The sequence below is a fragment of the Lissotriton helveticus genome, chromosome 5_1, assembly GCF_964261635.1.
Source record: "Lissotriton helveticus chromosome 5_1, aLisHel1.1, whole genome shotgun sequence".
Classification (NCBI taxonomy): domain Eukaryota; kingdom Metazoa; phylum Chordata; class Amphibia; order Caudata; family Salamandridae; genus Lissotriton; species Lissotriton helveticus.
In genome coordinates, this window is record NC_136065.1 from 1,223,295,065 (window position 1) to 1,223,315,542 (window position 20,478).

The 20,478-nt window shown below is 48.0% G+C and overlaps 1 protein-coding gene across 4 annotated transcripts in view; it reads right to left on the bottom strand.

Annotated features, from left to right (window-relative positions):
* ATE1 (arginyltransferase 1) overlaps positions 1-20,478 on the bottom strand; it is a 489,063-nt gene that overhangs the window by 145,069 nt on the left and 323,516 nt on the right. For all 4 annotated transcript variants that reach the window (XM_078643941.1, XM_078643939.1, XM_078643940.1 and 1 more), the window contains exon 8: positions 17,320-17,352. In XM_078643941.1, coding sequence (XP_078500067.1) covers positions 17,320-17,352 — 33 coding nt within the window. The remainder of the gene's footprint in view (positions 1-17,319; positions 17,353-20,478) is intronic.

The window sequence follows — 20,478 nt, forward strand, 5'->3', positions numbered from 1 at the left end:
TGATTTAGGCACATTGATGGAAAACCCCAGCTCGTGCAGGAGGTCTGCCGTCATCTGAAGGTGGTGGACGACTGTCTGGGGCGAGCCCGCCTTCAACAACCAGTCGTCGAGGTAGGGGAAGACTGAAACCCCTAACCGGCGCAGATGAGCTGCGACCACCGCCATCACTTTCGTGAACACCCGTGGGGCGCTGGTAAGGCCGAATGGGAGCACGATAAACTGAAAGTGCTCGTGGCCTACCGTGAACCGCAGGTAACGCCGGTGGGCCGGCAGGACGGGGATGTGAAAATACGCATCCTGCAAGTCCAACGCTACCATCCAGTCTTGCGGGTCTAGAGCAGCCAAGACCTGAGCCAAAGTCAACATCTTGAACTTCTCCTTCCGGAGGAAGCCGTTGACGTTCCGTAGATCCAAGATAGGACGCAGGCCCCCCTTGTCCTTCTTGGGCACCAGAAAGTAGTGGGATTGCAACCACACCCTACTTCTGGCCCAGGAACGCGCTCGATGGCCCCCTTGGCCAAGAGGGCCGTAACTTCCTCCCGCAGAAGTGTCAAGTGGTCCCCCGACACACGGTGGTTCTGCGGTGGCATGGCTGGAGGAGTGCTCTCGAAGGGGAGGGAGTAGCCCCTTCGGACGAGCTGCAGCACCCACCTGTCCGATGTGATGGTGCACCAGCGGGAGTGGTGATGGCGAACCCTGCCACCCACTGGCGTCACATGGGCCTGAAAGCTCGGACTAGGAGGACTTGGAGGCCGATGCTGCGGGGGGAGGTGTGGCCTGACCTCGCCGTTGTCCCCGACCGCCTCCACGGCGGAATCCACGGCCGCCACCGCGTTGAGAAGTATTCTGCGGTGCGTGGCTGGCAGCACGTGTGGGACCGCCCCTTCCGTGGCCACGAAAGGAGCGAAACGAACCCGTTTGCTGGCGCTGGGTCGAAAGACCCAAGGACTTGGCCGTGACTCTGGAGTCCTTGAAGCGCTCCAGCGCGTGGTCCGCCTTGTCGCCAAACAGGCGACTGCCATCGAACGGCATGTCCATCAAAGCATTCTGGACATCCGCAGAAAAGTTGGCGGATCTCAGCCAGGCGTGGCGACGAATCGCCACCGTCGTGGACATCGCTCTGCCCAGCGAGTCGGTCGTATCAAGACCACACCTGATGGAATACCTCGCCGCGTCTCGGCCCTCAATCAGAGCCTGGCCGAGCTTGTCCCGTACCTCCTGCGGGCATTGCGGCATACACTCCGCGACCGTATCCCACAGAGAGCGGGTGTAGCGGCCCAAGAGGCAAGCGGTGTTGCAAGACCGCAGGCCCAGACTCAGGGACGAAAAGACCTTCTTGCCATACTGGTCGTACCTCTTCGATTCGCGGTCGGGCGGGGCCGACGGGAATGCGGTCTGAGAAGTCGAGGCCTGGATCACCAGACTCTCAGGGGTGGGATGGGTGGACAGGAACTTGGGGTCGTCCGGACACGGACGGTGGCGTCTGGCCACGTTCCTATCAACAGGCGAACCTGAAGCGGGCCTGGGCCACGTGCCCAAAAGAACGTCCGTCAAGGCCTCGTTGAACGGCAGCAGAGGCTCCTGTGGGCATGACTGCGGTTTGAAGACCTCGGTGAGTATGTTAGTCCTCACTTTTGCGACGGGGAGCTCAAGGCGCAAGGCCTTGGCAGCCCTCATCAACACCACTGAATAAGCAGCCCCAGCCTCCGAGGCCACAGTAGGAGGCGAGACAAAACCAGGGTTAGGAGAGTCGTCCAGACCACTGGCCTCACCCAAGTCACCTGTCCAGTCCACGTCGTACGGACACTCGCGTGACAGAGGGTCCTCAGACCCCCTCCCAACCCTCTCCATAATCTACATCCTCACCATACTCGGAGTCAACGATGTAGACCGGCTCCTCGGGGTCAATGGGCCCCATCGGCGCCGGACTCGGCGTCGGACGACGCCGGTCCGACTCCGCGTCTGGAGTCGGAGAGGAAATGGGGGTGGCGCCGCCCGGAGCCGGAGCCCCGACGCCGGCCGAAACCGGCGTCGGAGTCGCGGCGCCGCGCGGAGGCGGCACCACGGGTTGCCCCGATGGAATCGGCGCCGGAGAGGCCGGAGGACCAGCCGGCGTCGACCCTGAAGGGCCCAGCGGCGCCGGGGCCGGAGCCGCCGGCGGCGTCGGGGCCGGAGCACCCGACGGCATCGGGGCAGGAGCACCCGAACCGCTCGGGCCCCCGGACGGGACCACCGGGCCCGCAGGCGCTGTAGGCCCCGTCGGAGGAGACAGCGCCCTCATGGCCATGAGGAACTCCTCTATCTCCTCGCGCGACGCGCCTTGCCCAGGGACCGACGGGTTATGGAGCAGGTAGCGTCGGCGACCCACGCGGAGCCGCGGGGGTGGGGCCACCCGAACCCCCGGCCGCGTCGGGGGGAGTCGGGGGTGCGATGACGACGCCCCGACTTCTTGTGTTTCTTACCTGAGGAACCGGAGGAATGGTGACGACTTCCGGAGCGCTCGTGGTGGCCCCGCGACCGTTCCCTTGACCGCTCCCTCGACCTCCGGCCGGACCAGGACCGCTCTCGACGCGGGGCCGACACCCGGAGCTCGATTAGCTTGCGGGACCGCTCCCGTCTAGCCTTACTCGTTAAGGCCCGGCAGTCGACGCAGGACTCCACGTCGTGGTCCGCGCCCAGACACCGGAGGCAGAGTCGATGGTGGTCGGTGACCGACATCGTGCGGTCACACCCGTCACAATTCTTTAAACCGGGCATCCTACCGGCACCTTAAGAGTTAGATAGTAATCAAAAAACTTTGGTCAAAAGACCGGAGTACTGCTCTTCGGATCTGCGCTAACTGGCGCGGAAAAAAGAAGAACTGACGTCAGCGCGCGGAGGCGGCGTCTATATACTCCAGCGACGTCATCACGGCGCACGACGCCGACGACGGACGCGGAGCCGCCTGCCGACGACGCCTACCGACGCGCAGGGGTACTGCTATGCAAAAGTTTCCGGATCCAGACTGACGCCTGGGGATATTCTAAGGTAAGGAATCTAATACTAACCTGTTTCTTTCAGATTTTAGTTTTACTAGTATTAATAACAAGACCATGGTCTGCACAGAACGATTCAAAAACTCCAATAGCCCTCTGTAGGCCCTGTTGAGTCTTAGATATCAACAGGGTGTCGTCCGCAAACATCAACAGGGGGATCAGTCTTCCTGCCAACTTAGGGGCATCTGTAGGTTGTTGGTCGAAGTACCTGATCACCCTGTCGATGTATAGCGAGAAGAGCGTTGGTGCTAGGACGCATCCTTGGCGTACTCCCTTTGCAATGGGAAATTTATCAGTAACACTGCCCTGCTGATTCCAGCGAACTTGCGCAAAATTATTCTCATGCATTCTAATAAGCAAGGACAAAATTTCATTTGGAATGCCCTGTTCTTGTAGAGCTTTCCACAGCTTGGGGCGGGGAACTAAATCAAATGCAGATTTTAAATCTACAAAGGCTGCAAAAAGCATCCCCCCCCCTAATAAAACAACACGCCAGTAAATTAACACAAATCTAAAAACTTGATCAATAGTACTAGTGTGACTTCGAAAACCAGCTTGTAGGGGTGACAAGATGTCCTGATCGTCAATCCATCCATGAATACGCTGCAATAATAGCCTCGCTAATACTTTTTGGATACATGCGATGAGGCTAATAGGCCTGTAGTTGCCTGGGTCCGAGCATGCCCCCTTTTTAAAGATGGGGATTATCTCGGCACCCTTCCAGGTCTCAGGAATAGACGAGCCCGTCGCAATACCATTGGCTAACAGCTGGATATAGGTAGCCCATAGATCTTTATCATGTAGAAACAAATCTGCAGGGACAAAATCCAATCCTGGAGCTCGAGCTTTGGGTATATTATTTAATGTTTTTATGACGTCAGCTTTAGAAAAGTGTAAGTGGCTCATAGTGGTGTTTACGGGAGCCACACACTCTTCATCTCCCCTATCCTCAGCAGCAAACTGGGTAGTATAATGAGAGACCCATGCTTCTGGTGACACGTGATTCACGGGTTCACCTCTTTTGGCCCCCCTTCCCCATTTGACAATGTTCCAGAAGGAGGTCATAGACCTTTCTTTGGAAGCTTTGAGGAGGTCCCTCCAGTAGCCTTCCTCCCAGTCCCCCTTAGCTCTAGCTTGGACTTTTTTGTATGTTACTCAGGCATCCCGTATCTTGTTTATTTCTTTTAATTTCACTGCATCAGATAGGGCCCTATAAGCAACCCTACAAGTTTTGTCATACCACTGATCTTCCTTCCTAGTTGGCGTGAGCCGCTTTTTAGTAACTTTTTTTTACAAAGAAACATTTCAATTTTTTAAAAAACTCATCATGGATCATAGTTATTTCGATTGTTGGAGTGACCATTGTAGATTTTCTCCTTAATTCTGCAATGGCCTGGGTTGTTAGGTCCCTCATAGCTATTATGCTTTCCTCATTAGCTGCACAATTAGCCCATCTAATACGTCTATTATCGTTTGAGAGAGTAACTTGAACGTTTTCTCTCTGTTCATTTTCTTTAGATAGGTCGAACAACTTGAATGTCAAAATTAATGGGTCGTGATCGCTTTCAACCCTTGGCTCAATCCACATATCATCGACACTAGCCCAGTTCTCTTTGTTAATCAGAATATAGTCGATGCGACTGTGTGAAGTGCCATTAGTGAAAGTAGGGCTACCCTGCTTGTCCGAGCCCGTTCTTCCGTTGGTGGCCCGCAGCCCATACTCAACACATAAGACTTTTAATTGGAGTGCAGCCTCAGACCACTTTTTAATAGGTGTTAAGGAGAGCTGAGGGATATCCCAGATATAGTCCTCTTCAATCATAAGGTCTACATCTTGGTTATCAAGTGGTTCAAAACAACAATTAAAATCGCCGCCAACAATAACATTAACGTTCAAACAATATTGTTTTAAAAGAGAATCTAGCTGACCAACAGCCTCAGTGGGTTTGCCCCCTGGTAAACCCCTAGAGTAAATATTAAAAACATAGAGATCCTTATGTTGGGGTAGCTGTAATTTAACCAGTAGTATATCAGGGCTATTAGTAGTCAATTGAAGAACTGAATGTTCACTGTTCTGTTTGACCCATGTTACCAAGCCACCCTTAGACCTTCCCCTTATGCTCGGTATCGCTGAAACGTAGAAGTGTAGGTAGCCTTGAATAGGTTCAGGATCGAGCTGCCAGGTTTCCTGGAGAAGGATCATATCCTTCGAATCCAGGAAGGCTGACCAGTCCTGTGATGGAATTTTGCTTTTTAAACCAGCAACATTCCATGACATTAGAGTAAATAAATCATGGACTTGTTCGTTATTGGGTTCCATACTGCTAGATTGGCTCTCCCTGTGTTGTTGGGGGGAATCGAACTCATTTGTACAAGTCGCACTTACGATCAAATTTGGGGGTAAATTTACATTTTGAACGCTTTTGACAGTATAGTCAGATTGGCCAATGGGGTAATAATCATATTGTGTGGTACCCAGATCGGCCTGTATGTTGCTAGCATTTTTTGGTGGATCAATTGTCTCAGCATTAGTCTGAACTATCATATCTGGTGAGTCTCCCCCTACTTGTACACTGTAGGGTACAAATGAAGCAAAATTAGGTCTACCCAGTCAATCACAATCATTTAGCCCAGATAGAAGTTCATATCTGTTTCCTATGGCCAAGCCCCATTCAATAGGGGGAGCCCTTGTTCCTCTATTACTCCTTACTGAGTCCCACGCAAGACCCGGGATCTTGGAAAATGTAACATTCTGCTGTTCCCCATAGAAAAATTTAAGGGTGAGGGGGACCACAGTCCCTGATCTTCTTTGTGGGGGGAAAATATATTTTAAGACATTGGGAAGGACATCCGAATGGGAAAAAGTCACAGTAACACAGTCTCCTTTGAACTTTTTAGGACGATTCCCAATCCAAGCAACCCTTTTCACTGACTTGATTACACATGCAAGCTGTTGCTTGCCTCCTGGTGCCATCTGCATATTTCCCGTTAGCCAGTGCAATGCCTTGCTAGACAAGGATGATGTCGATTCAGTTTGTCCATCCGTGAGTGGGGGGACATTAGCCAACACTAAGACCACTGGAGAGGCTTCTTCAATAAATTGGAGGGGATCCGGTTCCTGGCATGTTATTGGCTGAATTATAGTTGTTACTGGTACACCATCAGTCGCCTGCGTCTGATTATTTAAATTAGTTGGATTTTGGGCTACACAGGCAGGGAGCGTCAACCCGCTCCCCTTTTCTATAGGACTTCTCACATTGTTCTCAGGTGGTTGATCCGGTTTTGTTGCCAGGATTGTTAGCTTGTTGACCCCATCCAGAGCCTTAGTCTGAAGGCCGCTCAATTTTTTTACCTCGGCATTTAGTTTGTCGATCTTGGCAATTAGAGGTTTAATTATAGTTTTGGTTTTGAGGTCTATAATGTCAGCTATCTTCTGGAGCAGATCCTCGTCCCTATAGCTTTTATCATGGTCGTGATCTTCTCCATATTCGGTAATTTTGGCTTTATTTTTCCCTGTGGGTGTTACTCTTCTTTTCCTATTTCCCGAGCGTAGACCTGACCGTTTTTGCTGAGTTTTTCTGCGGGTTATTACAGGTCGAATTTCCTGTTCGGGAGATGAAGGATCGTCAGAGTTGTGAACCATAATCTCCTGGTCAGAATCATTATTATTTTCCAGATCAGATGGCACTGTGTTTGCTACGTCATCCAACATAAAACTGTGTTGGTCAGCATGATTTTGACTTGAGTGGGCTGTAGTATCTATCGGATCCGTCAGGACATCAAGTGTTGTGGAGGCTGTCTGTTGTGGGCTTTGGGTTGGGCTAAGTAGCTGTAAATTGGGAGACTGGCTTAAGCCCAATGACTGTCTTCTTTCGTTGTTAATTTTGGCAACCACCTGGACCATGTAATTATCTATGGTTTTTGTACAGTCTTGGGGCTGTTTTTTTGACTTATTTTTTGTCATGTTGGACACTACGTTGTTATTTTCCCGTTTAGCGAGAATAGTCGTCACACAGGAGCTCTTACTTCGGCAGCGTATAAATGGACCAGAGAAAATTGAGCAATATTACAGTACGTATTGGTTGAAACAAAAATGAATGTACCAAGGCACTGGGGCTGAAGCGTACAAGTCACACAGTGAGGATGAGATACTCCACTTATTATTCGTACAGATGGAGAGATATTAAAACAAAATAATAAGCGGTCCTTACTTGTGAGTCAAAGGGTGTGGCCCAGTCCAGTCCCGAACAGTCTCGGACTGTCTAAGACTGTCCGCCCTTGTCCCGGGCTTCTCCCGGGCGTCCCGCGCGCGGTCCCGCGGCGCGGGAAGTGTGACCGCTTTTAAGCGCCTCCTGGCGCTGGAATCACGTGCGCGCCTTCAGCGCTCTGCCCCCTGGGAGTTGCAGTCCTCCTCTCGGCGGCCGCGGTGGTGACAAACGCGGCGGCGGGAGGACTGCAGAACAACGTGCAGGGAAGCTTGCTGGAACCCTTTCAAGCCGGAAATTTGCCCTGGTAGATTAGGAGGAACACCGCTCTGCCGGGAGTGTGTCCGCTTTTAAGCGCCTCCTGGCGCTGGAATCACGTGCGCGCCTTCAGCGCTCTGCCCCCTGGGAGTTGCAGTCCTCCTCTCGGCGGCCGCGGTGGTGACAAACGCGGCGGCGGGAGGACTGCAGAACAACGTGCAGGGAAGCTTGCTGGAACCCTTTCAAGCCGGAAATTTGCCCCGGTAGATTAGGAGGAACCTTGTCTTTTTTCACTCTGGCGAACCCACAAAGAGATGATAGTCTACCCGGTGGTCCTTGGTACAATCAATGTAAAAGCTGAGCACTTTTTTGGGGTCCAAGCGGTGCCTGATGTGTCATTTCTGGGCTGCAGCGAGCACCTGGAACAGATGGAGATCAGAGTCCTCTGGTCTTCTACAGAGTCCCAGCTCCATATCAACCATATGCACCTGAGGCCATCTGCTTGAAGTAGCAAGCCTTCCTTCTGTTCAACATGGGGAGGCTGATACAGATGCACACAAACAACACGACTGCCTTGTGGTACAGCAACAAACAGGGAGGGGTGGAGTTATGGACCCTGTGCTAGGAAATGGCTGTACCACTAAGGAATCTTCCTAATGGTCAACCACCTGGCAGTTTAACTGAATGCCAGGACCGATAAACTCTGCCATCGGCACCTAGCGGATCTTGAGTGATGGTTACATCTGGAGGTAGATCAAGGTCTTTTCTGCAAATGGGGAAACACTTGGCTCAATCTGTTCATCACTGCTCAAAACACGCAATGTCAGAACTTCCCGCTCTGAAATCCAGGACAGAGGCTGAAGGATCAGTATTATAACCTGAATGCACTGGACTCTCTTTCCGGGGGAAAGGCAAGAAACTGAACCAGGTTCAGATTGGCTCCAATGAATGGGAGTGTCTTAGAAGGAGTCAGGTGTAAACTACAAGGATGCCAGGTAGTTTGGAGGTGGTTGGTGTCTGCCTGGTGCGAGCCCGCCGCTTCAACAGCCAGTCGTCGAGCTAGGAGAAGACTGTAATCCCTGACCTCCAATGGTGTGCTGCCACCACCACCATTATTTTCATTAACACCAGAGGGGAGCACAGAGAACAGAAACTGCTCCTGTCCTCCACGAACTGCAGGTAGCACCGAAAGTGTGGAACAAAGGGTATACGGAAATAAACGACATCCAGGTCCAATGTCAGTATGCAGTCTCCAGGATCAAGGGCAGACAAGACTTGAGTGAGGGTGAGCATTTTGAATTTCTCCTTCATCAATAGGCTGAAAAGCTCTGTCCTCCTAGGGCACCAGAAAGTGGTGGGAAATCACAACCATGTCCTTTTTCTGGCACTGGCATCCCCTCAACAGTCCTTTGGCAAAATGGGCATGCACTTCCTGCCACAAAATGAAGATATGACCCTCAGTCATTTGCCGGGTGGACGGTGGAAAGTGCTGCGGGGATGAAATGAAGGGTAAGGCATAACCTTTGCGGACAATCTATTTATTTAAGAAGTTTTCTATAGCGCTGTCCAGACCCAAGGGTATCGGAGCGCTTTACAGTGGAAGCATAGCAAATAATCATCAGATACATGACATAAGAGCGATATAACAATCAACGAGTGTCAGAGTAAAGAGCAGCGTATTGTAATGTAGAGCCTTTTTGATTTCAAGATTCTTCAAGTCTTAGGATTGGAGCATCTCTCGATGATTGCGGTCTGTCCCAGATTATCCACTTCCTAGGGAGCGGTTAAGGAACAAGGATTTGAGTTGTCTTTTGAATTCCACAAAGGAAGGCAAGGTTCTGATGTGTGGGGGGATGGAATTCCAAATTTTGGGGGCGCTTCCAGTGAAAGAGCATTCAGCTGTTCTTTTCCTTCTGATTTTAGGTGGGATGAGAAGGAGGGAGTTGGAACTTCTCAGATTCCTGGATTGTCCTGCTTTCCTGAGTTTTTCGCCAGGTACTCGGGTTTGCCAGTGTGCAGGGCTTTATGTGTTAGGCAGGCTGTTATGAAGCTACTTCGCATTTCGACTGGAAGCCATTTGAGTTCTTTGAGTGCAGGAGAGATATGATCAGATTTTTTAATGCCGGTGATCATTCTAGCTGCCGCATGTAATGTTGTTTTGATGGGTGCCAAGTACGATTTAGGGATTCCTGTTAGGACTGCGTTCCCATAGTCCAGTCTTGATAGTACCAGCGATTGGGTGGCCAGTTTAAGGTCCTTGGTTGGAATGTAGGGTTTGATTTTGTTCAGAAGTCTGAGGTTAAGGAACGCACTTTTGGCCGAGTTCTTAATGTGTCTCATCATGTTCAGTTTTGGGTCTAAGGTGATGCCTAGAGATTTGACAGAATCTGCTAGAGTGAGATTCCATTTGAGCGCATCGATAGCCTTTAACCATTCAGTGATTTGGGTGTTATTCTCCTTGTTCGAGATGAGGAGTGTCTCGGTCTTGTCTGGATTTAGTTTCAAGTGGTTGCTTGTCAGCCAGTCTTGAACTTCTTTCAGGACATCATTTAGTCTTTGCATGTCTTTTAAGAGGTAGTTTCCAGATAGATCTGCGTATCATCCGCATAGAGGTGGAAGCGGATGTTGGCTTTTCTGAGTAGTTTGGAAAGAGGTTCCATGTAGCTGTTGAAGAGTTGTGGAGAGAGCACCGATCCTTGGGGGACGCGCTTGTTGACTTGTTGGATTTCGGAGGTGAAGTTTTTGATTTTGATTTTTTGCGTGCGGTTGTGTATAAAGGAGGAGAACCATTTAAGAACTAACTCGCCAAGACCAGCTCTTTCTTGGAGAGCCCTTATGAGGAGTTCGTGGTCAACCATATCAAATGCTGCCGAGAGGTCAAGGAGAATGAGGAGGCAGAATTTGTCAGGGTCTAGTGATCCATGTATATCGTCCATGATGTTCAGAATAGCAGTTTCTGTGCTGCAGCCTTTTCTAAAGCCAGACTGGTGGGAGTCCAATAAGTTGAAGTTATCCAGGTGCTGACTTAGTTGATGAAGTACGCATCTTTCTAGTGTTTTTGAGAGCAAGGGGAGGTTTGACACAGGTCTGAAATTGTTTAGATCTGTCAGATCTAGACCAGGATTTTTCAGCAGGGGGATGACTTGCCCCATTTTAAGGCAATCAGGAACCACTCCGTCTTTTAGGGAGCTATTTATGATTTTGCTCCAGAGCGGTGCAAAGGCGTACTTCATTTTTTTGATCAGTAGAGGAGGAATGGGGTCTAGGACATGTGCTGAGGGTTTGGAGGAGGAGATAAACATGATTATCTCAGTTTCTTGCACGGGACGGAAGCTAAGCCATGGGTTGGGAGAAGAGCCAGGAGAGAGAACATGTGGTATTCCTGTGATGCCCTTCATGAGGTGTGATTTGTTGATGTCTAATGATAGTTCGATTTTTGATATCTTGTCGTTGAAGAACTGGGCAAAGTTGTCACAGAGATCTTTGGACGCCTTCACAGATGAGGACACTGGCTTGGAGGTTTGTTGTCTAGTGATGTTATAGAGCTCCTTAGGTCTGTTTTTTGGCACTGTCCAGTGCCTCACGGAAGAAGCTGGATTTCTTGTTTTTGATGTGGTTGCTGTACTTCCTACGGGCTGATTTAAATTGATCCCGAAGGATGGCGGTCGGGTTGTTTCTCCACTTTCTTTCTTTGGCTCTTAGATTCCTCCTTTCGGAGTTCAGGTCAGAGTTGAACCATGATCCGGACGGGATAGCTCTGCTCTTTTTATTTTGTCGAGTAAGGACACTAGCTCAGAATTGTACCGGTCAGTGAGGTCATTAGTGGAGAGGTGGACTTTGTTGTCAGGGAGAAGTGAGCATATCTGATCTTCTAGTATTCCCAAGGGAACTTGGGAGAGGTTTCTCAGCCATTTGGGAGGGTCTTGAGGGGGTGATTGGGAAAGAGTGGGGTGATTGATATGAAATAGAATCAAGTGGTGATCTGACCAGTCAACGGGGAGTATGTGGTTGACCATGATTGTGTTCTTTTGCGCAATTATGGCATCCAGTGTGGCTCCTTTATAGTGTGTCTTCTCTGTGCAATACTGGATTAGATTGTTATCACAGAAGAGACTGGATGGCGATTGCATTAGAGAGTTGTTGGTCTCGTTCCACCGTAGGTTCAGGTCACCGAGAATTAGATTATTGGTATCTCCGAGTGGGTGGTTCTATCCCTGCAAGGGCACACTAAAGAGGCTTGGCAGATGTGGCTGAGGTGGGTGGAGGGGGCAGAGAGCTGAACTGCATGTTGACCTTGGCTACGGGTGCAGTGGGCACCTCTGCCTCGAAACTTCTGGGCTCCCAGCTGAGGTGGCCCAGGCTGGCAGCAAGCGATGCCTGAGCCAAAATCCCAGTGAAATTATTGTGAGTGGCGAGGCTGGGCAGAGAGACCTAGAGGGTGAGTGGTAGCCCTACTCTCCTTGAAGTGGTCAGCCTTGTCCCCAGTTAGGCATGTCCCATCAAATAGCATGTCCATCAGGGAGGGCTGGGCATAGCCCAAGAACTCAGTAGATCGCAGGCACACACGGCAATGAATGGCAACATTGGTGCCTATAGATGGCCCAGCGGAGTCCATGGTGACCAAGCCACAACAAATTGTCAACTTGTCTGTATCACAGCCATCTTAAATCACATGCAAAAGAACAGGGCGAAGGTCTTTCGGTACACCAGGGAGGACTTGTGCCATAGAATCCCACATGCTGGATGTTGATGGCGGCGGTGTGATGGATTGAATCCAGGATACGTCCCACGGTGTTGGCGAAGAATCTCGCCTCTTGCCGAGTACAGAAGAATTCATCTCGGTGCTTCAGTCTACCAGCGTCTGTATTCTACGCGCAGCCACAAGACAAGGCGATCCGTTCCTTTGATCTACTGCGCACCTCTCCGTGGGCGTTTTGAGAGAAAAGAAAGAGAGAAAAAAAATAGTGTCTGTCACCGCTCGACAACAATCTAGTACAGAGTAACCTACCCGATGTGCAGTTAACCCTCACCCCCGCAGCCCCTGTGTGTGCTGGGCAGTGAGGATCTTACCCAGTCCATGTCCTGAGGAGAACCACGATTTATTATGTTTCGAAACGCGTTGACCCTCAGCCTGAGACAAGGAAGAAGGGTGCAGCTAGGATTGACTAATACCACTTTGGTGGAACCCGCTGTTAATCCTTTAAATCAATAAACACGTCACAGGTGTTGTGAGATAGGCAGGCAGTCCAATTCCATTCCTACTTTTACCTGTCCACTGGTATTTGAATGAAAGGACTGGTTTCTTATGTGTATCAGTTTTCCTTGTTGAAATGTGTTTTATGTTGCAATTCATTTTGAATGTATTTGTTATGTACAAAGTTATTTTGGAGTCATGAATTTTGAGTATCCACTGTGAACCCCTGTACACTTGTATATATTGCGCACATTATTGTATGTTATTGATTCAACTGTTTTGATATGAGTCTCCTTTGAAAACATATGGATCGATTAATGAAACTTAATTATAAATGAAAATAAATCTCTTTGTGACAAAAAAAACGTCTGGTTCACGCAAAACAAATTGGTTGCGGGGCAGTAATTCATTATAAAACAAACCTGACTAGCCACCCTTGTTCTGTTTAATAGTTGTTGAGGTCCAGGCTAGCCAGCGGTAGGACCCAATACCTCCTTTTGTGTACTTTATAGAATCCCAAAGGGCATGAGTGTTACGGCCCAAAAAACAGTAGGCATTTATCGGTCATAGGGCTAAATTTCCAGATGAGGTGGTATTTTCCAAAATTCTCCACTCGCTTTAATTCCCGGAGGTTCAGCTGGTGGAACCCTACATGACGAGGCTCTCTGGAGAAGGGTGCTGTGTCAAAACGGCTGGGCTGCCTGGAGCAGGGTGATGGCGCCTGGCAACTTGACTGTTAACTCGAGTGCCAGTACATGGTTTGGCCAAAGCCCCTAGAAAGGTTTCTGTCAGGGCCTCATTGAAAAGGAGAAGAGGCTCAGAAGTAGTCTGGCCCAGTTGTAGGGCCTTAGTCAGCATGTTTGTTTCACCTCCATGGTGGGGGGTGGAGATCAAGGATTTCAGCTACCCTACGCATAGAGTATGGGGTTAGATTTTTCTGTGCCTGAGCAAGGAGGCGAGAAAATAGCAGACTTCGGTGAGGTATCCAGCCCACTAGCCTCCTGCAAGTCCTAGTACTAATTATCCTCTGCATATGCTGAGCAAACTCATCTCCCTGGTCATAGTCGCTGTCAGAATCAGTGCCGAGGGAATGCAATGAATGTTGCTTACTGTGCCGAAGTTCAAGTGTAGGGGCTAGCGCCTCAGTCAGATCCCGGCGCAGCATCTTCTGAAGTAGGCCCAGCATTGAGGTGGCAACGGAAGAGATATTCGGAACCGCCTCGTCAGAAGGCGACTTGGGCATCGTCGTACGCAAACATGACTTCGGTTTGAGTGCCGAGGGCGGCTTCAGAACTGGAGCGGAGGGCGGAAGTGGCTCAGTGGGTCCAGCGGACGCTGAGCCTAGTGGGGGTAGTCCAGGTGGAAGTCCTCTTGGCTCTGTGGGACCCGAAAGCAAGCCAGAGGGAGTCAATAGAGAAACGAAGAGCCAGAGCATAGCAGGGAGGAATACTTCAATTTGGTGCAGCATGGCTAAAGGCCCTGGAAACTCAGCTTGTGCCAGAACCAGCTGCAGGATCGGCGCTCCAAAGTCGGCTGACTTTGAGAGTGAGACAGTTGGTGCTACCCATGCACTCCTGCTCGACTTCTTGTGTTTTCTGTGCTTACCGGAGAATTTGGATCTCGACAAAGACCAGCCTTTAGAGCGGCTCCTTCGACTCCGGGAACAGGAGTGTTACTGGAATAGCGCCTTGGACTTGGAGAGGGACTTGGGAGTGGTCCAGACGCTGCGTCTTTTTGTGCTGGGAACAAAGTTTCACCTTGAGATCCTGGATGGCCTTTGAGTTCAGTGACTCACAGTCTCTGCAGCTCTAGGAGTCAAGGCCTGACTCCGGACACCACTGGCATACCTGGAGGGTCTCTGTCACAGATATATCTGCTTGTGACAGTTCTTAGGGGGTGATATCCATTGCACACAAACAAATTTGTGAGAAGAAGAAAAATCGAGTTAAGGGTCTCAGAGTTAAAAAGCAGCTCTGGACTTGTGTCCGGTGGGTGCGGAAAGAAAGGAACGGACGTAAGCGCACAGGAGTGACACCTATATAGGCAACGCATGTCAATTTCGGAGCAGAACGGCTGCAGTGCGGAGTCACACAGTACCACCGTCCAGCACGCAAAGGTACTAAGGAAATGTTTCCGGATTCAGTTTGACACCTGGGGAATATTCAAAAGGTGAAGGAATCCACAGATATAACTCTATCAGAAGTTCTGAGCTCTCCATTCAGAGTCAGATTTGACTGTAGATTTGAACCCCAGTGATATTTCGAAATTCCCAGTCCTGCGGGTGGTTGCCAGCTGCTTGGGAAAAGCCCACCATCAATTCAGTGGCAAAAGATAACTTCCATCAAAATAGATACAATAATTTGGTTTGAGCCACGTAAGTTAGAAAGGAGTGCGAAGTCCATGCCAACATTCTGAATAGAAAAACACACAAGATGATGGACGGAATGTTGCACAATGGCTAAACATTCACCCCCAGTCACAGATCTGTGTTTAATCCATCGTTATTTTGCTCACCAAGCCACCCTAGTTCAGACATGGGCATATGCAAATCAGTCTCGACCCTGTGCCTCATGGGAACAGTCCAGACCGAACTGCCAAGCCATGTCTTTCCTGGACCGGAATCAATCATCCTAGGACCGGTTTCTGGCTATCAGCCGTCTTCAGCCAGGATAACTTGACTCCAGTGGCTTAGTGAGCAAGGGACCAACGTCTGGGCATACCCTTACTACATAGGGTGAAAAGCAAAACACACAAGATGATGGACGGAATGTTGCACAATGGCTAAACATTCACCCCCAGTCACAAATCTGGATTTAATCCATCGTTATATTGCTCACCAAGCCACCCCAGTTCAGACATGGCCATATGCAATGTCTGAACTGGGGTGGCTTGGTGAGCAAAATAACAATGGATTAAACACAGATCTGTGACTGGGGGTGAATGTTTTGCCATTGTGCAACATTCCGTCCATCATCTTGTGTGTTTTAACATTCTGAATAGGGCCCCAAGCTACTCTATAAAGAATGACAAGATGCACCTAACTTGGATGTGGTTTCCCCTTCAACCACATGCTCAGAGGATTCTCTCTCCAGGAAGAAGCTGAACCAGCTTCTTCTGTTCTCTAGCTCCAGTCAGAATACAAGAGCGTGCATAGTCTATGAATTGGATTCCTTTTCCAGAATATCTGCTATGGTTGCTCAAGCAAGAGCATTTTTTTCTGCTCCGGGTAGTGAAAACCACACATGACTGGGACCAAATGTGGGTGGGCAAAACAAAACACGTGCCGCTTTTTTGCTAGGGTGAAAATGTGTTTTAGCCATATTTCAGTGGGAAATTCAATTATGGCAATCTCAAGAAGAACTAACGACCTCAAGAGTACCCCAGTGCTGGTGTCCGAGCCTACTCCTTGGTCAAGAAGATTTCATTGACTTGAGAACCAGGCAAATCACAGGGTCACTTATCAGGGCACAGAGGAAGTTAATCAAAGTCATTGAGGTCTCCTTCACACATTCTTCGAAACTCAGATAAGAGTCATGGTCTTGCCTCTCTGAGAGACTAAATCCATATCCAGGAACTTTGCCTTTAAGAGTGAGGAATTAAAAGTGTGTCATTGCCCACCGGGCTCAGGGGTTGTGGAGTAGCCAGAATGCCAGGGATGGGGGGGGGGGGGGGGGGGGGGGGGGGTAAAATAGTTGAAGACAATGGAGTGGGGACGAAAGTTATCAAACCAGAGCCAGTACCAGACCTGGCAGAAGTTGGTTTGTAGCTTGTGAAGTAACTTGAGATAGGACTAGGTGCAGAATCTTGGAAAACAATTCAGTAAAATAAAACCCCAGAAGAGTACTATAGTACTACTATTAATGAAGACATATGGAGCAGCAGGTCAGCATTCCACAGATTACAGGTCCGGGCAAATGTACCAAGAGTGATGTACTAGGGCCGGGCAGTATATTAGCTGGGGGAAGTACACAATAGCTAGGCAGAAGTTCAGTGTTTGCCAGGGAAGGTGTTAGCTATGGAGAATAGCTTGTTTGCCCTCCGGCTAAAGCATCAGACAAGTGACATATTGAAAAAGGCAGTGGGAAATATGCTATCCATTGAGAAAAGCAGGATAAGCAAGGAAGTAATGTGAATGTCAAGGAGGATACCTAGATGTCACATGTCTACACACATGGAAACGGGGCAAATTTCAGCTCCTTTGGTGATACGTTGAGACTGTAGTATAAACAAAGTGATTACTTGCTTCTAGCGACCACAATGAATAGAATGGAAATGTCAAATTGAAGACTACATGTAGCATAATGCTCTGGGTCACATGTGTGCTGACATACATGTCTTCTTTGAGTGCTGTTATGTGAAAATGCAACTGACCAGTTCAAAAAGATTGGTAATTCCACGATGACCAGTGGAATACTATGACAGCCAGATGTTTACCAATTTAGCCAGACCAACAAACCATATTTAGTTTAAAGGACTATGATATTTGGTGTTTTTTTCATTTCTCTGACCATGCTGGATTTGCTTTTGATTCATATGATCAGTCAGTCTGTCATTTTTTAGCTTGTAAATTACACCGTGGTGATCCAAAAGGGTAGAAACTATTTCAAGGCCTATGTGTCATTCTTACCTCCAGGGGTGAATCGCAGAGGAAGCGTGTGAACTGGAGTGCCAGCAGTGAATTGAAATGTTCCCAAGACATGCAAAAGAAAGAGAAGTAAAACAAGACAAAAAGAAAACACATTAATATCACAAGACCAGTCACACTGAAATATACATACATGCATATATATATATATATATAAAGCCAGGTAAATGTTTTCCGGTAGCGAGCCAACAAACAGCCCTATTAGCCAAAGCATTTGTCAGGGAAATGAACAGAGACACATTTTCAAGACTTTACACCAATGCACAGAAACTTCTGTCTCCTATCCCGATCCTTATTAAAACAACAGATCAATAGTCCACAGCTCCTTGTGTAAGCACACGAGACATCACTCCAGATGTTGGTACTCCTGGTGTCAGTGCTATCCCATCTCGTGCACCGCACCTTCAAATTTATGCCCCAACATTCTTTTAGAGTTCAAATATTGTTGGGGACATTTTTGATCACAGTATTACAAATTATGTATAAAAAGACTAACTACCCCAGTTTTGAAATGGGGGAAAAAACAAAAAAATAGAAAAGAGAATGCAAAATGACTTCTTCTTTGCACTTCTTGCAATAGTAGCTTTACTATTAAAAAAGCTCTACTGACTTGTGTCACTTAAGAAATACTGGACCTTTAAATAGCGGAGGCTATAGTCAAGCTATATTGACATTGAGGTGGGGTTGTGGGTGTGTTCACTGTACTATGTGAGTGTATACAGTATCTTCTGAGTGGTATATTGTTTGAATTTGTTATACAAAGGGCTCACTTTTGAAATATTCACTCTACTTCTACAAATTTGAAAAAACCTTTCATAAGGTGCATAAAATTATTTAATGAAGGTGTCTGACATCTACGATTGAATTTGCAAGGGAGTGCAAAATATTATCGAGGAAACAAGCAAATAGGTTTTTAAGGTTAAAAAAATCCACTGATTAGCCAAGGCACCTACACAATTAAATAATCTAACACCTAATAACCAATATTGAATTGAAAACTAATTCAGAGGGACTACAGATAGGAAGGAGTCCTTTTTTTTCATGTCAAGCTATCTATGATAAAACTAGGACTATGAGATAAGAACAGACTTGGCATCAGAAAAGTTAAGGTACAATAAGCTTTGTATCGCGGTGGCAAAGAAAGGTGCTTGATGCTTATTCTTTCGAATCATAATTGAAAGAAAGGAAGAAAAACTCCAAACTCTGAACACTGGGAGGAGTCGGTCACCTCACGTGAAGCAGTCAAAGGAAGGCACTGTTAGTTCACCTCTTTAAGATACACGAGTTTGCTAAACTTAGAATTAGGAATTCAGCAAAATTCAAACTAAATTAAACCAAATGGAAACAAAGTGTCCTAAAAATTGACTGCTGGCAGCGTTTTTCTGGAACAGCGAGCACGTTTTAGTAAACTCCCAACATGCTGCTTAGACAAAACAGAAAAATACTAAATATATTTAAAAAAAAGTCAAACATGGAAAAAGGAAACTAACGGGAAAAAGAATAAATCACAGTTTAAAGAAAACGCGACCACAAACATTAACTTAGCCATCAGACTTTAAAAATAACCAAACTATGGTAAAAAAATATGAAGGCAATTTAAATATCCACAGATCCACCAGGAATACTACAAAGAGGAACCAATATCATTCTCAGATGATGAGCAGCTTTCCGACATCATAATTGCCAAACAAAATGAAAACAACTTTTAGATTTGGACATTTTCTTTATAAATGTTGGCGAACCGTCTCTGTTTTAGGGAAAGATTCAAAGCACGTGGATGTATAGTGGAGAGTGACTGAGATTTGACTTTCACCCATCCAGCAGTACATCGGTTACCCATTGCTCACTGCACTGTAACAGGTAAGAAGGGAGTGAGGAAGCAAAGCATTGCTTGGAAGCAGGCTTCAGACACCTTCCTCATGTACCTGACTTCAAGGGGCTTGTTTACGGCCCAGTTATCCTTTAAGTGCTGGCTTTTCAAAGAGGTTTTCAACCTCTTTCCAGCAGGGTTCTCACCCTGCTGGAATTTGAAAGAGTGGCTAACAATTCCCAGGTAGTTTTGTGGCCACTGAAAAGGTTAGCCATGCCTTTTTAGGCAGTTCGGGCTGGACTGTTCCCATGAGGCACAGGGTCAAGACTAATTTGCATTAAGCTGTGTCTGAACTGGGGTGGTAAAGTGAGCTAAAGAACGATGATGGATTCAACCCAGATCCGTGACTGGGGGTGATTGTCTGAACGTTTCAGAGCTCCGTCCATCAACTCCCTGTGTTTGCTTTGTTCGCCCTAAGTTGACAGGGTATGCCCAGACATGGGTCCCTTGCTCACTTTGCCACTGAATTCAAGCTAGCCTGCCTGATGAGGGGTGTTACCCCAAAACTGGTCCCAGGATGCTTGTTTCCAGTCCAGGGAAGACATGGCATGGTAGTTCGGGTTGGACTGTTTCCATGAGGCACAGGGTCAAGCCTGATTTGCATATAGCTGTGTCTGAACTGGGGTGGCAAAGTTAGCTAATGAACTATGATGGATTCAACCCAGATCTGTGACTGGAGGTGAGTGAAAAGTTGTAGCACTCCGTCCACCATCTCCTTGTGTTAACTTTGTTCCTTAGGCTTAGCCACTTCTAAAGGAGCATCAATTGAAAGCAGATCATCCACTTTGGCAAATTATGTACAATCATTCACTGGAACTGCTGTCCAATCACATTCCTTCTTTGAAAGATCTTGGTAACTAGGTGTTAGTGACTAAAGGACCCTTTTAAATTTTAACCATTTAATTCAGATTTTTTGTTGCTAACATAATAATTGTATGCATTGTTTAACCTGTTGACTGCGGCGGGAATTCCGCCGCGGTGGGGGTGATTTATGACTGGGCGTGGTTAGGACGGCCCCCGGCTGCCCTCCGCACACGCCCACCGTGACGACGCACGCAAAGGGTTAATAAAGTGATATCCAGTCCTATAAAATCTACGAGGAATGCCATCAGAATTAGAGCTCTAATAGAACATCAACCTGTTAAACATGTTATACCCCCTTCACCTGACCTATCAACTCTAGTTCAGTACGCATAGAGAACATACTAGCAGGTTGGTAATCACCTTGCAGGAGGTGCTATGATTTGGTAAATGAAAGGGTGACATCAGGC